Source organism: Leptonychotes weddellii, chromosome 6 (assembly GCF_054177405.1).
Source record: "Leptonychotes weddellii isolate Sample4059 chromosome 6, ASM5417740v2, whole genome shotgun sequence".
In the NCBI taxonomy this organism is placed as follows: Eukaryota; Metazoa; Chordata; class Mammalia; order Carnivora; family Phocidae; genus Leptonychotes; species Leptonychotes weddellii.
Window position 1 is genome coordinate 47,829,975 of NC_138374.1, and position 18,187 is coordinate 47,848,161.

Genomic DNA, 18,187 nt, shown 5'->3' on the forward strand with positions numbered 1-18,187 from the left:
CCCACTCCCCCTGCTTGTGTTCCCTCTCTCGCTGTGTCTCTCTCTGTCAAATAAATAAATAAAATCTTAAAAAAAAAAAGCAAGTCTTGAGTTGAAAAAGAAGTGGAAAAGCATAGGTCTGTAGATGACTTACCCATGAGCATGAAGGCAATGTATACTTTTTTTCAGATGAATAAAGACATTCTGGCAGTTGGTTAAAGAGGGGGCAGTACCTCAGTGTGAATTGCAGTGGAACATTCACAATATGCATGAAAACAATGCAGTAACACGGATGACTGATTGAGTTGAGGTGATGGGGAATGGTCTTCCAGTTGGGTTTTTAGGAAGTTGTGTATTGTGAATAGAATTCAGCCAGTAGTGGAATTATGTTCTTGATTATTAAAAAGTGTACATAATCTTGAATGCAGCCTCTTAAACAGTATCTGTTTTCCTGAGTAGAGTGATAAAAAAAATTCTCTTGGCCTGATGAGAAAGATATGATTTCATCTTAATCTCAAAAGTTTGTACTTAAGAGATATTTAAACTTTTCATTTTTATAATGTCCCAAAGTAACTTGTGATTTATTTAGTAATCAGTTATTAAAATCTGTAGTTTTTAAACAGTTGGTTTACTGATGGGGCAAATTTGATTTGTTTAATCTTTAACTAGAGAAAAACATACTTTAACAGAGGTTTTTTTTTTTTTATTAGAATCTAGACAATATATTTGGGGGGACAAAATGTATTTTAATGCTTTGTTCTGAAAGTGAAAAGTAGTGGGAATTAATATGTTCTAATGAAGAGAAGATAAGGAAGTTCAAATTTTATTTTACTAAGTGTCAAAGCAAGAGGGATTGGTGATTTCAAAGCCTTTTAGAATTGGTTGACATCCTTCTGCCTTAGTTCTCATCTCACTTCTAAAGTATTGAGTTCTTCCTAATTTGTTTTCCTGGTAAAATAGAACATGGTTATTTATTATTCTTTCTCAGGTCATTGATCTAATTCTAACCCAGGCTCCTGTTTTTAGTTTTTTTGTTTAAGTTGAAATGTGAAGAATCAGTTGGTCCTATACATTTCCAGGCTTCTATATAATAATTGATCATTACAATGATGATTCTGAAACATCAAAAAATACTATATACTGTGTACCTGAATATAAAGTGAGTTTTTTCTAAAACAATTTTTATTTCATAAAAGAGCTGCCTTAATTTGAGTCTATATATAAACTCTTATTATAAATTTCTCTATTGTTTTCTTTATTTTGAAAAACAAAGTACTGTTTGGTAAAGAGCCTAAAACTACTTCAAACTGATTTTGAATGTTGTAGTCAGAGAAAAAGGAATCTAATTTTAACAGATATATAGTAATTTTTTCTATGTATATGACCTCAAAATTGTGCTAGATACTATTGAAAATAGGCCTTACAGTTTTCTATTCCATTTAACAAATATCAGTTTTAAAGAGTACAGTTGGTAATTAATACATATTGGAACTGTGGCTTAGGATAAATTTGCAATGATAGCATTTTATGTATATTCAAAAAGTGCTGTATCAAACAACTTAAATGGAAGTGAAGATGATCTGCCTTTGAAAAGAGTGTTAGATGACTCAGAAATGGCTCCAGTGATAAGGAATACACTGATGTCAAAGATGTGCATAAAGATTTTGAATGAAAGTGTTTTGTGAAACATGGAGGTAGGAGAAAAAGCAGTATTTCAAAATTATCATGATATATTAATGCTTTTTAAATGTATATGTGCATTTAAATTAATTTAAATTGTTTAAGTATTTGACTGTTTTATCTATATCTCTAAAAGTTTTTTTTCAAGTTGGCCAGAAAACATTGCATTTAACTTTCTTAGAAACATGGTAGTTCACCTTATCTTTGGGATTTCTTTCTATTCAGGCTTATGTGGTAATAAGTTTACATTTATTGTACTTCATTAAGGTAAAGAGTGTATAATATGATTTGCAAGTTCTGCCAAAAAATGTTATGGCTTAAAGAAAACTTTAGTTATCCTGAAAGAGCTTTTAATTTTTGAGGTAGTTCATTTCTCTAATAATTTTCAACAAAGAACATGTTATTATATATAGATTAATAAAAGTATAATTTGATTACTCTTTTTAGAAAACCCTTTAAAAATATTAACACCTCTATCCAATAAATAAAGAAGAAATAAAAACTCCAGCTTTTCAGGTTTTACTCTTATTTACCTAGATCCATTGATTAGTTTTTATGTTACAGTATTAATAGTGATTTATTTTTTATTAAAAAAATTGCAGCTGTACCTTTTCCCCCAACACATCGCTTGACATCTGAAGAAGTATTTGATATGGATGGGATACCCAGGGTTGATGTTCTGAAGAACCACTTAGTAAAAGAAGGTCGGGTAGATGAAGAAATTGCACTTAGAATTATCAATGAGGGTGCTGCCATCCTTCGGAGAGAGAAAACCATGATAGAAGTAGAGGCTCCAATTACAGGTACACTTGTTTATGTTTTGGATATTATTTTTTTAATTATACCATTAGTTGCTTGGATTTAAGGCTGTTTATTCTTCAATCTATGGTATACTAAAATAATATTACAGGGACATTATCTTGAATTTATTTTTTGTAATTTTTGGGGGGTTTGCCTATTTTCAGTGAATAAACATGATCTTAAGTAACCTGAGTGCAGAAGTTGGTCTAATACACTTTTGTGAAGGTTTCATCAGTTGTGTTGGCCATAATTCAATTTGATTCAACAAATTCTTATTTACTTTGCTTTCAATTATTAGGGGCAAATACCTCAGTGTCAACATAGCAGTCAGTAGAAGGTATTGCATTAGGATGGAGATTTTACTGCCACCATTATAATTTTTGTAATCCTAAGACCTATGCTTGGCTTCCTAAAGAGGAGCTTTATAAATTTAGGTGAAAATTTTGTCACTGACTACAAATTTCATTATTTTTGTTATATCTTGTTTTAGATCTTGAGCACATGTGAACACTTGGGTACACATCATCCCTATTACGACTCTTCATAGATTCTAACGTCCTCCCAAGACCTTTCTTGATAGAATTTACATTATTATGTAAAAGAAATTAGAATTTAAGTAAAATTTGTTATTTCAGAGGTTTTTTTTCATATCTAATAATCTTCTTGTTTCAGTGTGTGGTGACATCCATGGCCAATTTTTTGATCTGATGAAACTTTTTGAAGTAGGAGGATCACCTGCTAATACACGATACCTTTTTCTTGGTGATTATGTGGACAGAGGTTATTTTAGTATAGAGGTAATAATCATATACTATCATTTGATTTGCTTTTAAGTGTTAACCATAGATGATTTCCATTAATTCCTAGTAAAATAAGTTCCTTAAAGTACCTATATTGGGTTCTTTTTAATACCTCTGCTATTCTGAAGTTTTTAGGTAAAACTACTACTTATTCTCTTCTGCCTTTCAAACTATTTTATTTTCTTTGTATTACTCTGTTTATGCAATTATAATTGCCATTTTTCCCAGTGGAAATTACACGTAAACTGAGGGTTCTTTATTGTCCTGTTATCTAGTGGCCCTAAGGAGCTAGTGCTATTTATCTCTCTTGCCCCTAAAGGCATTACCCCATGTGAAAAAAAGATTAATTGAATTTTCTCTGATTACATAAAACATACTGTAATGCTTTTATGGCTTAAACCCTACTGCTTCTATCCACCTTCTGTAGCTATTAAGACCCAAGTCTTTGTGTGTTGTGAAAGTATTCATTTCTTTTAAAAAAACTTAAGAGGCATTAAAATGACCTGTTGATCATTACTTAACAGCACATGGTTCTTTTTGCTCCTTGTATTTCTCTAATAATATAAATAAAATAAGGTAAATATAGAACTATTTGCATTTTCTAATAATATGCATTTCTCTTTTTTTAAATGAAAATGTGGCCGTATTATAATGTTGTTCTATAACTTGCTTTTTTTCATATATCCCTATACTGTGATGTCCTTCCAGGTCAGTATATATATAAATTTATAGCATTTTTAATAGCCACATTGTATTCTATTGAATAAACAAACCACAGTTAATTATTGTTAGACACTTAAGGTGTTCTTAATTTTTTGGCATTACAATTATGCTTCAGTGAGTAAGGTTATTTATACATCTTTGCATACTTGCTAAATTATTTCTGTGGGGCAGATTCTTGGAGGTAAAATTGCTGGATAAAAGCTCTACTAATAGATACATGTGTTGAGTATTTACTATGTTCCAAGCATATTCTAAGCACTTAACACACATTGATTAATTAAATCTTCACAACATTATGAGGTAAGTACTGTTATTTTATCCATTTTATAGATGAGGAAACTGAGGCTTGGAGAAGTTAAATAGCTTCCCCAAAGACACATTTTTAGTAAGCAGTGCAGCCGGTCTTATTCTAAGCCTGTACTCTTTTTTTTTTTTTTTTAAGATTTATTTTTATTTTTAGAGAGAGAGCAAACAAGGGGGAGGGCAGAGGGAAAGGGAGAGAGAGGATCTCCAGCAGACTCCACACTGAGCATGGAGCCTGATGGGGGGTTTCATCTCATGACCCTGAGATCATGACCTGAGCTGAAATCAGGAGTCAGTCACTTAACCGACTGAGCCATCCAGGCACCTCCTTAGCCTGTACTCTTAACCACCTTTCCCAGTAGATAATTGAATCTTTACTTGGTGAATTTCCAGCTGGTTCCTGTTATTTATATCCCCTTCTCCAGTATTTTTAACCTCCTTTCTCAGGTATGCTAGGATTCATAGTGAGGAAAGGAGTTCAGGGCTCTGCACTTAAAATTCCCTAAGGAATTTTGTTACCTCTGAGTTGTTCTTCCTTTATTCATAGTTTCATCATTACTCACCTCAAACTTTCCTCAAAGCTTCAAGGAAACCAGAATAATGGACCTTCTTAACAAAAAAGATAGGGGGCTTTGACAAAAACAATAAAATGAACAATTTTAGGAAGCTTATTGGTAACTAAGCATATTGGTGTGTATGTCCTTGGAGTGTTTTGTGGCTGACTCTTTTAATATCTTTTTTTTTAAAGATCTTATTTATTTATTTGACAGAGAGAGACACAGCGAGAGAGGGAACACAAGCAGGGGGAGTGGGAGAGGGAGAAACAGGCTTCCTGCCCAGCAGGGAGCCTAATGCGGGGCTTGATCCTAGGACCCTGGGATCATGACCTGAGCCAGACGCTTAATGACTGAGCCACCTAGGCACCCCATGGCTGACTCTTTTAATAGATTTTATTGTTACAAAAGGAAAATAATAAAGAGTCAAAATAAGCAAAAAAGAGAGGCAGAGTTTAATAAGTATTTCCCTGACTTAATTTCTTTTTTTCCTTATGAATAAAATGAAGGTGTGAATAGTTACACATTTTAATATATCTTAACTTGTTAAAAATAAAGTTTGTTTTCTTTTTGTATATAATTCTGCAAACCAAGCTAATTTTCATATGAAGTATCTTTCCTTTTTTTTTTTTTTTAAGATTTTCTTTCTTTATTGAGAGAGAGAGAGCACAGGCACGAGTAGGGGGAGGGGCAGAGACAGAGAATCCTGAGCAGAGTCCATGCTGGGCGTGGAGTCCAACTTGGGGCTCATCGATCCCATGACCCTGAGATCTCGACCTGAGCTGAAATAAAGAGTCAGACGCTTAACTGACTGAGCCACCCAGGTGCCCCGATTTCCTTTTTTTTTAACCAAATAAGTAAAATGTGAGTTTCTTATGTTAAATCTATTTAGAGGGGTACCTGGCTGGCTCAGTTGGTAGAGCATGTGATTCTTGATCTTGGGGTTGTGAGTTTGAGCCCCATGTTGGGTATAGAGATTGCTTAAAAATAAATCTTAAAAAAATAATATAAATCTATTTAGAGAAAAGCATCTGCTACACTGTTTGCTTTAATATTCTTCTGATTTAAAAAATTATACTTTCTTTGAATCAGTTTAGGTAATAAGCACCTACCTCATGTACGGCAACGAGCATAACCAACAAAATAAACGTAAAACATCCTATTGCCTTCATAAGGCAGCGTGGCATAATGCTTAAGATCAGAGGATCAGAATCCTGTCTCCATTACTTAAAAATTCTGTGATTTCAAACAAGTTACTTGAACTCTTTGCTTCAGTTCCCTTGTTTGTAAAATAGAGATAATATTACATACTTCATAGGGTTGTTTGAGGAATAAACAAGGAGTATTAAAAACATGGCACTTGATACATTGTAAGTACTCAATAAATGGTCCATGCTATTATTTTTGACATTATTTTATTTATTGATATACCTAAGAAGGGTACCAATCTGCTAATTGTTTTTATAGCAAACAATCTGTAAATATAAAGTAATTAAATAAATTGTTTGACTCATTCATTCAACAAATATTTATTACTTTTCTACTGTTTGCTAGGTACTTTTCTAGGAGTGGAGGATGAGAAGTGACTAAGATGACAAAGTCCCTGATTTCATGGAGCTTATATTTTAGTAAAGGACAAAGAGAAAAAGGTAGTAAAGAGTAATAGAGATTGTAAGGACAATAGGGTTAGAGAAAAGGAGCAAATATGAAACAACTTAGTGAAATAAAAATAAAAGATAAATTCATTCAAAATGTTTTCTTTTGCAGTGTGTCTTATATTTATGGGTCCTGAAGATTCTGTACCCAAGCACATTATTTCTTCTGAGAGGCAATCATGAATGCAGACACCTTACTGAATATTTTACCTTTAAGCAGGAATGTGAGTACTTTCATGAGAAATATTTTCATTTCCTCAGTATTCTTGTGCAGTGATATGGATAGTAAGACTTTACAGTGTAACATATAAGAACAGATTTTGTGTCCAAACATATAAAGCTTTGAGGATTATTGTCAAGAGTTCTCTAGTGTTTAATGGTGTTTTATTGAGACGTTTTCATTTCAGTGTTTCCTATTAAGCTTGATTCTATAGATATATTTAGAAATGGTTTTGAATTTTTCATATAGCTTTAATGTTTAAGTGATTTTTTTTTTCTAACAGGAAGAATAAAAACCAAAAGGAAAAAAATTGTTGTTGCATTGGAGATTTTTGTCCCCCAATATTGAAGCTCTCCCATGAAGATTCTTAAATTATTCATCCTGTCATCATTGCAGATTGTTTCAAACATTATATTAATGAAATGAAATTCTTAACATACAATGTTTACCCCATTTCTCTCTTAAATTATTGTGGCAATGGCAATCTAATAACCAGAAGCCACAATATTATATAGAGCAGTATTTGACCTTTTTTCACACCTCTTAACTATCTGCTTATTAAGTTAATATTCATAACTATATTAAGTCTTAGAGTTAAGTTCTAAAAATAGAAATAATTTCAGAATTATGGAGACCCAAACATGATCCAGTAAAGATCGTATTACTAGAGACTTCCAGTAAAAGGAGAAAAATATAGTGGTGAGTAATGGCAGAGGGCACAAAGGCCTATAACTTCAAGGATCAGGTGGGTAACCTAAATGAATAGGTTATGAATAGTAACATAATAAAAAATAAAGTAATAAAATAGTAAAAAATAAAGTAATAAATGAATAAAAGATGTGGCCTGGAAAGTGCATACTTGACCTAAAGGCAATCAATTTAAATTTTTTATTAAACCACAGTGCTGGAAAACAGGTCTGTTAGCAGACTACCAGTTTAGAACCTCTGGTTGCTGGATATAGATTTTCTCATATTTGTGGGTTTTTTTAAGATTTTATTTATTTATTTGAGAGAGAGTGCAAGAGAGAGAACAGGAGCAGGGGGGAGGGGCAGAAGGAGAGGGAGACGCAACATTCATGCCGAGCAGGGACCCCGATGTGGGACTGGATCCCAGGGTGACCTGAGCCAAAGGCAGACACTTAATGAACTGAGCCACCAGGTGCCCCAGATTTTCTCATATTTGAATGTTAAAATATTAAAAAGGGGAAAAGGAACTAAGCACTTTTTTTTCTTTAGATAATTAATAAAACAAACTACTCACCAAAATTGCAGCAAAAATGTAAAATAGCCAGGAATTTTAAAGATACAAAGGAGCAAAGGGATGTGTATGATAATCTCCTTAAAAGTAAATGACACTGCATGGAGCACTGGGTGTTATGCACAAACAATGAATCATGGAACACTTCATCTAGAACTAATGATGTAATGTATGGGGATTAACATAAGAATAAAAAAAAAAAGTAAATGACAGTTGGATTTGGTGGAGTTTTGTCTCTCTTGTGTTAGTTTGGCTTCATGCTTCACTGTCCATTTTAAGCATTCATTGTAGACCAGAGGAACCCCTCTGTTCTTCCAGTATATGAATAAGATATCTTCTTTTCTTTTTTTTTTAATTGGGTGGACTTTGAGTTTTGTTGTGATGATGTAGTAGTCTTGTCTGTAACAACAAAGTAGTCACTGACTCTTAGAATAAAATAAAGTATTAAAACAGCTTTAAGTATAGCTCTAATTTAGCTTTACTTGGCCTATAAAGGTAAAGGGTTGAGCTGTTTTTAGAGATTTGACTTACTTACTTTAAGTAATATTTTATGATCTGCTGCATACCCAAAGTAAATTTAGAGACAGCAAATATTTTGTCTTCATAAGACCAATAAGACTGCCTAGTTTATTGATTCTAACAGGGCAAGATGCTTGCCTTTTTTTTTTTTTTTTAAAGATTTTATTTATTTATTTGAGACAGAGAGAATGAGAGACAGAGAGCATGAGAGGGAGGAGGGTCAGAGGGAGAAGCAGACTCCCTGCCGAGCAGGGAGCCCGATGCGGGACTCGATCCTGGGACTCCAGGATCATGACCTGAGCCGAAGGCAGTTGCTTAACCAACTGAGCCACCCAGGCGCCCGATGCTTGCCTTTTTAAAAAAAAATTATATACAGTAAAATTCACTCTTTGTTTAGTTCTGAATTTTGACAAATGCATAGAACTGCCAACCACCACAGTCATGATACAGAAAAGTTTCATCATCCCATAAATTCCTTCTTGCTGCCTTTTTATAATCACCCCTATACCCTGTCAACCCCTGGCTACCACTTGGCTGTTTTCTGTGTCTATAGTTTTCTTGCCTTGGTTTTAATAGTCAATTTATGTATCTTTCTATTTTCAAAATGATAAACTAGTAATGTGATTATCAATTATTTTTTCTTTTTCTAGGTAAAATTAAATATTCAGAAAGAGTCTATGAAGCTTGTATGGAAGCTTTTGATAGTCTGCCTCTTGCTGCACTTTTAAATCAACAGTTTCTTTGTGTTCATGGTGGACTTTCACCAGAAATACACACACTGGATGATATTAGGAGAGTGAGTATATATTGTAGTTCCAAGGTTGATTCCTATTTATAGTACTTTGTTGGGTAGAGAGTAGAAGCTTCAAACTTCTCTTTACTGCCAAGATTAGGTAATGGTAAAAATTAATATACTGATATTTTAAGGAAATATCTTCTAACCATTCAGAACAATGTAGTATGGACAGTATTCAAAGTTGGTACCACTTTCCTGTGTCCATTCTATTCTCACTTTTTGACAAGTTATTTCTGTTCTTTGTTTCTTTCTTTTCTTTCTTTCACAGTTAGATAGATTCAAAGAGCCACCTGCATTTGGACCAATGTGTGACTTGCTATGGTCCGATCCTTCTGAAGATTTTGGAAATGAAAAATCACAGGAACATTTTAGTCACAATACTGTTCGAGGATGTTCTTATTTTTATAAGTAAGGAAAAATATCCAAGATTAAACACATTTTAGTTGTTAAAATAGCATATGTTTCATATAGAAAACCATTATTTTACTTAATTTACTTTTTTCCCCCCACAGCTATCCAGCAGTGTGTGAATTTTTGCAAAACAATAATTTGTTATCGATTATTAGAGCTCATGAAGCTCAAGATGCAGGGTAAGAATTCTGTTTCCCTGACCCAAATTAACACCTTATGTACAAATCAAACTTAGTAACTCATGATTGATGCTTTACGATGCATATTAAGCTATTTGTTTTACAGCTATAGAATGTACAGAAAAAGTCAAACTACAGGGTTCCCTTCATTAATAACAATTTTTTCGGCACCTAATTACTTAGATGTCTACAATAATAAAGGTAAGATGTTGTTGATAAAAAAAATTGTTAAACAACTTAGCATTTTAATTGACTTATTTTTTTTGAAAATAATAGAAAAGAGGCATTGTTTGAAACTGTAATTATCCAAATCTCATTATAAAAAAGCGTAAGATATAAGGGAGGGGAGAGAACAAGAAATAAAAATCCAAAATGTGAAACTTAAATCATATGTAACCATTCTACAACTTGGCACTCATAGAAGCTACCTTACTAAAAAATGTTCTGAATTAAGTCAAGAAGCCAAACATGATTTTCTCAAACTCCCCTTTCTTAAATCTTTCCCCTTATAATCAAGAGAATGTTTTCTTGTTTGCATAAAGCTGCTGCTACTGCTTTGATCATTTCGTGTATTGGCACTGTATAGTTAATTTCGTTTATCATGTTTCTTGTTTTTTGTTCACTGATCTAGGTTCTCATTCCCTTTCTTCTTCTGTACTTTTACCTCTACAGTCTTATCATTGCCCCCTGAAGATTAATAGTTGAACCTTCTTTGATCAATTCACTCTTACCTCCTTTCAGGGATATATTCCTCCCTTTCTTTTCTTTTTACTATTCTTTCTTCCTTTTTTCTTACGTCTTTTTTCTTTACTTGCTGTTGCACCAGCTTCCATTCCCTTTCCTTCTGTCCAGATTTGATCTGTTTATAATAATTTGGTTTCATTTAACTTTGAACATAGCTTATTGACAGATAATGCCGAAGGATCTTAATCTAGTTAAGTGTGTGCCAAGGAATTGAAGATGAGCTTGGGTATGTTTACGTAGCACACATTTTCAGAAGAGGAAATTAAGAAGCCATCTCCTATTCTGTCTTGATATGTCTGGAATTCAGTTGACTATGCCACAGTTTCCAGGGTCACTGGAGCAGATGTGCCAGGAGGAAAGAACAGAAGGTTAAAGACTTTTAAAAGTATTAGAGAGAGAATGAGGTCATTGCTAAATATGGGTCATGGAGTTCAAAAGAGGAACAGAAGAGTTGTTTTTTTTTTATTATTTGAGATGATGGTTAAAAAACTAAAACGTTTGCCTGAGATCAAATGGTAGCATGCTAAATAACTTTGATACAGAATATGTTACAAAAACTTAATACTATATTAATTACCAAAAAAACCATACCTTGACTGAGTTGCTCATCTTCAGAAGCTAGTATCAGTGCAGCCTTTAAGGATTATGCCAATGCTAAAATATTCTTTTAAATTATAGTTTGGTTTATAAATTTCAGAACTTGTAGAGAAGTTACCTAATGATGTGTGGCTTCATTTTTTAGGAGAATATATCTAAGTTTTGACTCTATTCTTAAGAACAGAATAGAGTGCTACATTTAACTTTCTACCAGTGCTCTAATACCTCACCTGTGACCTCCCCTTGTCAGTATTACAGGACCTAGTGTTCAGTGCTCAGTCGATTGTCTTATTGGTTGTCCTCTGTTAGTTTGATTTAGGGGTTTTAAGGGATCACTTTTCTGAGTATTCAGAAAAGAAACTCAAACCATTGAATCTGTCTTGTCAAAATCAAATGTCTCTCAGTAGTGATTAGTCTGTACATAGTGTTAATGATTTGAGTGCTTACATGGTATGGATATGTTTGTAATGTTTCATTTCATCTCTAAGGCAATTTTCTAGATTCTCTCTTTTGTTTTAAAGCTGAAAACTTGGTATCATTCCTTAATTTCTTTTTTTTTTTTTTAAAGATTTTATTTATTTTTTTATTTGAGAGAGAGAGAATGAGAGACAGAGAGCATGAGAGGGAGGAGGGTCAGAGGGAGAAGCAGACTCCCTGCCGAGCAGGGAGCCCGATGCGGGACTCGATCCTGGGACTCCAGGATCATGACCTGAGCCGAAGGCAGTCGCTCAACCAACTGAGCCACCCAGGCGCCCCCATTCCTTAATTTCTGAGGCCAAATTTAAAATACTTTTATTCCATAAGGGAAACAAGCATATTACTTGTGACTTTGTATAAGCCAGAATCCCAAGTCTTAGAATTTAGTATCTGCATTTTCGTGCTTCATTAAAATGGAAAAAAAATAACTACATAATTATTATAATATCTACAGAGCATTTTATACTTTTATATACCTTCATGTGAAATATATTCTCTGATCGTAAAACAAACTTCTGAGGTAGTTAGGGTGGACATATTAGTTCTGTTTTATAAATGAGAAACAGATTAGTTAAATAATTTACAAAGCATTGCAGAGCTAGTATGTGCTGGAGCTTAGACTGGAATCTAGTCCATCTAACCCACTATTCTATAAAATAATATAACCAGTGGCTGAAATCTGTGTAGTTAATTTAAGATATTATTCCTTTTAATGTTTTGAAACATTAGAAAGATAACCTGAAATTGAGATGAGTCTGTTACCTTTGGGTTATTTGGTTATAATATTTTCTTTTTGGTATTTTAATGGAATTTTTTCTAAATGAAATAAAATATTTCTTTGTTGTAGTTTCATTTGATTTCCCATATTAAATGAAATAAATACATTCAGACAGTCATAAAGAACTGCTTTTTCTCTGGGTTTGTTTTGTTTTTTGCTTCATTACCATCAGCTATCCTTTTCAGGTTGCCTATAACGAAAAAGATCCTCTTAAATTCCTTCAACTTGTATGAACTTTTAAACCTAGAAAATTGCTCATTGCCATTCTGTGTTTCCTCTAATAATTGAGTTTTCATAATTTTGGATATAGTAAAAGTGCATGTTCGTCATTGAATTATAAAGTAAAACATTCTAGAAATCTGGAAATTTCATTAATAATAAGTATAGATCTGACGATGCTCTACATAAAAGTGTGTTAAAAACAAAAATGTGTTACTACTAAAAATTTGTTCCTATCTCCCTCTACTAGTCCTCATTCAGCTCACACCTTGATTCCCCACTCCTTTCAAACAGTGTTTTTTTGCTTTTATGTGTTTTAAAGTTTTGGAGCTAAAGACAAATTGTTACATTCACATTCAAACTTATCTTACAGCTGCTGTATTAAAGTATGAAAATAATGTGATGAATATTCGACAATTTAACTGTTCTCCACATCCTTACTGGTTGCCCAATTTTATGGATGTCTTCACATGGTCTTTACCATTTGTTGGAGAAAAAGGTATGATTTTTTTTTTTAATGTTTTATTACTGTCACATTTACTCCAGTTTATTATCGGAGGCACATACTTGTTAAAGGAAACTGAAGTTTAGTTTCACTATGGGTTCAGCTCTACTTGTGTCAGTGGGTGTGGATACGAGAGCCTCAAAGATATTTCGGTTAGCTGTTTATAGCCCCCATGTGAGGGTGTCTGGGGGACTGGGAGAAGACTTATAAATAGCCTGATGTTGTCTTCAGCTGTTGGGTTTTCTTTCTGTTTTTCTTTAGCTTAAATCTTTTATGAAGGAATGGAGGCATAGCTTTGCTTTGGAATGGACACTTTTGCACATTTTAACGCCACTTTTGGGGGATGTCAAAGTAATTTATGAGAGAATTTAATAGCCCTAGTTTTGGGCAATGTTAGTCATAGCGGTTCTATACTCTGAGAGAAATGATAAAGAGAAGTTCAGGTTCAAACCCAATATTTCTTCTCCTATATTAAAAACATGTATACAAATTTAGTGGTAATGCTTTCTGATAATTTCCAATAATAACATATTAGTATATACTTAATAGGCTTTTTAAGAGAACATAAATGCTATTTAAGAAATCTCGGTTTTTTTCCTAGTTGTATAGGGTTCTTAGGATTTCCTTACTTCATCACATTCTTCTTTTCCATTTTAGTGTTAATTTTTCCACAAGGCAATGCCTCAGTTTCCATATGTGGAAAATAAGAATATGAGAATACAGACATGATTGTAAAACATTTTGTTCTATATTTCTCTCTATTTTTTCTCACCTCTTCCGTGTTACAAAATGTTCCTTTCTGTTGGGGATATGTTATTTCTGCCAATGCAATTTTGGGTTCTAAAATACAGAGTTAATACTTAAACTGTGTATGTTAAACAGATTTTTTGAAGATTGCCTTTGGTCTTCATCAGTTACTCAGTAGGTCAACATTAAGCTAATATGGAGATAGAATTACCCACTAGCATTTGAGAAGGGGGCCAGTAAAGGGCTTAGGTGCAAGGGATGCCTTACACTTATAACCTTCTATCTTTGGTATATGAGAAATAGTTCAATCATAACATCATTGGGCTAAAGGGAATTTAAGAATTCATCTTGCTCATTCTCCTGCCTTCAGGCTAGACTGCAACTCAACTATTTTAATATAATATAAGTGGGGTGGGGGTGGAAAGAAAGGGGGACGATAAGGAGGAAAATGGACATTTTTTAGATTCTAATTTGATTCTCAATAAGGAAATATTTCAGTATTACTGGTCTAAATATTTGTGCTATGAGTGTTTAAACAAGGAAAGAAATAGAGATAATAGCTTTTCTCAACTAATGCCCCTATCAAAAACCAGGACATCATAGAATTTTAGAACTAATAGTGAACTTAATAATCATGTAGTCTGGCTCTTTATGAGAGATGATAAAATTTAATCTAGTTTCTGTGGATCTCTCATAAGTGAAGATGGAGAATCAGTAGGTTTCTATCTGTTCCTACATTTGAAGTCTGCTACTAAGTAATCTTTTGTTCTTTTTTTGCCACTCTAAATCATAAGATGAGGAAGTATTCAAACCTTTTGACCAGTTTTGTTTTTTCCTGTGGATCTTCTCCAAATTATTCATGTCTTTCTAAAAATGTGAAGCTCAGATTTGAACATTATACGCAAATAGAAAGAATCCTAACCAGTGTTGAGCACAGTAAGATTTTTTCAAACTCTTTGCATATTTTTTCCATTTTAATACCTGTTAGCTGTTTATATAGCCTAACTACTTGATTCTAATGAAAATTTTCTTTTGTTGTGAATAGCAGCAAATGTCATCATCTCATCTGTTCCACTTTGAAAAAGCCAGTTTGACTCAGATCTAGTCTCTGAGAAGCAACTAACTTAAGCCAGAGGCTTCCTTAGAGGCTGATTTAATCCTAAAGTTAGATGAAATCTGTGGTTTTTAACCTTTTAGGGGCTTTGCTATTTTTAAAGATTTATTTATTTATTTGAGAGAAAGAGTGCGCTCGAGGGTGCACGTGCACGAGTTCGGGGAGGGGCAGAGGGAGAGAATCCTCAAGCAGACTGCTCAGTGTGGAGCCTGTTGTGGGGCTGGATCTCATAACCCTGAGATCATGACCTGAGCTGAAATCAAGAGTTGGATGCTTAACTTAACTGACTGAGCCACCTAGGCGCCCCTGGGCCTTTTTATTTCTTAAAAAAAAAAATCCTGTGTTGGAAAATTTCCAACATATACGAAGGCAGAGTGAATAATATGATGAATTGCTATGTACCATTTACTCAGCTTCAACAGTTACCAAATTATGGCCAATGTTGTGTCATTTATATCTCCATCCACTACTCCCCACCCAAAACTTTTAATTATTTTGGGTCATATTTCAGCTATTTCTTTTGTAGCTGTAAATATTTTAGAATGAATCTCTAAAAGGTAAGGACTCTTATTATTAAAGTAACTACACAAAAACTTTTATTAATTCGTAACACATACCCTTTTGAGAATCTGATGAAAGCTATGGACTTTTGCCCCAGAAAATTTCATGTACAAATATATGTACATTTGTACATAAGCGTAACATTTTCACAATGCTTGTAGATCTGAAGTGATTTGGTAACCCCCCTCAGGTTTACTGGCCCCAATTTAAGAACTCTGTTCTAGAGGGTCCGATATAGTGTGATCTTCCATAGAAGGTCATACGTGTAAGATTTATTCATTTAGTAGATTTTTTTTTTGGAAAGTCTGTTTTATTCAAGTTACTAAGGATACAAAAACACTAGTAAGATATAGGTCTTTGCAGATTAATAGAGGACTTAAGATACATAAATAATGATAACAAAATGTAATATTAGGTAAGTACTCCTAGAGAAACATAGTTTTATAGGAATTGAGAATAGGGGTAGATTATATTTGTCAGAGGGATCAAAGTAGCATTTGAACCAAAGCTTGAAGAATGGTGGAATTGGAATTGTGGTGGTAGATACGGGCAAGAGAATTCTAGGTAAGAGAACTTACTAAGCCTGGGTCAGAAAGCAAGAGAGTGTAAGACCATTAACAAATGTTGAGGGGTTCAGATTGATTTACAGTTAAGATGTATGAAGGACAGTAGTAGAAAAAGAATGAAAAGTTAAGTTAGGGCTAGATCATGAGGATCTTGATCACCATGCAAAGAATTTGGAACTTTGATAAATGGTGGGAATCCACTGAAACAGAATATGACCATGATAGTCATTTAGAAAAATTGATGAAATGGACTAGAAGAAAGACTAGAAATTGGGAGACCTGTTATGAAGCTCCATCAGGAGTCAAGTGGAAATATAATGAAGGCCTGGTAGCATTAGAAATAGAGAGCAGGGGAGAACTAAAGAGGTAAAAACAATAAGACTTAAACAAGATTGCATGTTGCAGGGGAGGGAATGGTTGAAGATGATGTGGATATTTTGAGTCTGGTGACGATATTGCCATTAACACTCTCTCATGAAAACCTGTTATTTTAGCAACCCCTCACTCCAGTTGTAGCTGCTCTTGATCTTCATTGGGATTGCTTGGCCTTTGACCATGTCATTTTCTTATTAGTCAGATCCCTCCTTGCCTCTCTTCTTAACACACCTTCAAACTCCTTTCTCTCTTTTTTTTTCTACTTCATTTATTTTATAAATTTTAGCCCCAGTAAATGCAACCATCCATTTTCTCCATTCTCATAGCCAGGGTGTAGAGAACTGCTAGAGATACTTATACAGCCTTTGATTGGCTGGGCTCTCAATAGTACCCAAAAATTCTTTGTGTCACTAGTCTTCTTCCTTTTCTCTTAGGATATATTCTCAATTTAATTTTTTCTCTTAAACATTCTTTTTGTAGCCACTTCCCTCCCTCTCAGAGGAAACATATACCGCTAGTGGGAGCTTTCTCTGTTTACCGTTCCCCTGCTTTATAAACTGCACTCATCTTGAATTCTTGTCTTGTTGAGGAGGTGACCCTTCCATCCAAGGCTTCTAACTTGACTCTGGATTCCACTGTGCTTCTACTTTTTCAGAAAACTTGCTTCATCTGTTAGATCTTCTGTATCTTCAAACTCTACTAAGTTCTTTTATAAATTGTTCAAATCCATCTGATCTTTATTTTAAAGATAAATAACATTTCGCCCATTTGTTATCTTTCCTTGGCTGCTGCTGTGCTATTACTCTCTTGCCTTTCCTTCAGAGGATGAAAAGTACTATATGCTTAAAAGCTACTGTTTATTATTCATAAATGACTTCTGGTAGCTTTGAAGATAAACCTTAACTGTCACACAATGTCTTTGGACCTTTCCCTACTTTCTCTTCAGCCTCATTTCTTTCCTTCTTATCTTAGTCTCTGTGTTCTTTTTTTTTTTTTAAGATTTTATTTATTTATTTGACAGAGAGAGACACAGTGAGAGAGGGAACACAAGCAGGGGGAGTGGGAGAGGGAGAAGCAGGCTCCCCACTGAGCAGGGAGCCTGATGCAGGGCTGGATCCCAGGACCCTGGGATCATGACCTGAGCCGAAGGCAGACGCTTAATGACTGAGCCACCCAGGCGCCCCTAGTCTCTGTGTTCTAACCATAACACAGCATAACTGATCCCTTGAATATGTTATGCTCAATTAAGTTTCATGCCTTCATATTTTGTCTTTATTTTTTCATAACAGTTTTACTGAGATATAATTTACATCCCATATAATTAACCTCTTTAAATCCTACAATTCAGTGGTTTTTAGTATGTTTGTGGAATTGTGCAATGATCATTACAGTCATTTTTGAAACATTTTCATTAGCCTCCCCAAGAAACCCTCTGTCCATTAGCAGTCACTCCCTGTTTCCTCCTGTCTCTCCTTGCTGGCCGTAGGCAACCATTAATCTATTTTCTACCTCCATCGATTTGCCTAATCTGGATGTTTCATATAATTGGAATCATATAATTTGTGATCTTTTGTGACTAGCATCCTTCTATAATGTTTTCAAGGTTTATCCGTGTTGTAGCATGAA

General features: G+C 33.9%; 1 protein-coding gene across 7 annotated transcripts in view; it reads left to right on the top strand.

The window, feature by feature from the left end:
• Nucleotides 1-18,187, top strand: part of PPP3CB (protein phosphatase 3 catalytic subunit beta) — a 53,448-nt gene that overhangs the window by 11,572 nt on the left and 23,689 nt on the right. For all 7 annotated transcript variants that reach the window (XM_081822950.1, XM_081822951.1, XM_081822946.1 and 4 more), the window contains exons 2-9: nucleotides 2,262-2,462; nucleotides 3,133-3,257; nucleotides 6,608-6,719; nucleotides 9,143-9,288; nucleotides 9,557-9,696; nucleotides 9,801-9,878; nucleotides 9,985-10,079; nucleotides 13,067-13,192. In XM_081822950.1, coding sequence (XP_081679076.1) covers nucleotides 2,262-2,462; nucleotides 3,133-3,257; nucleotides 6,608-6,719; nucleotides 9,143-9,288; nucleotides 9,557-9,696; nucleotides 9,801-9,878; nucleotides 9,985-10,079; nucleotides 13,067-13,192 — 1,023 coding nt within the window. The remainder of the gene's footprint in view (nucleotides 1-2,261; nucleotides 2,463-3,132; nucleotides 3,258-6,607; nucleotides 6,720-9,142; nucleotides 9,289-9,556; nucleotides 9,697-9,800; nucleotides 9,879-9,984; nucleotides 10,080-13,066; nucleotides 13,193-18,187) is intronic.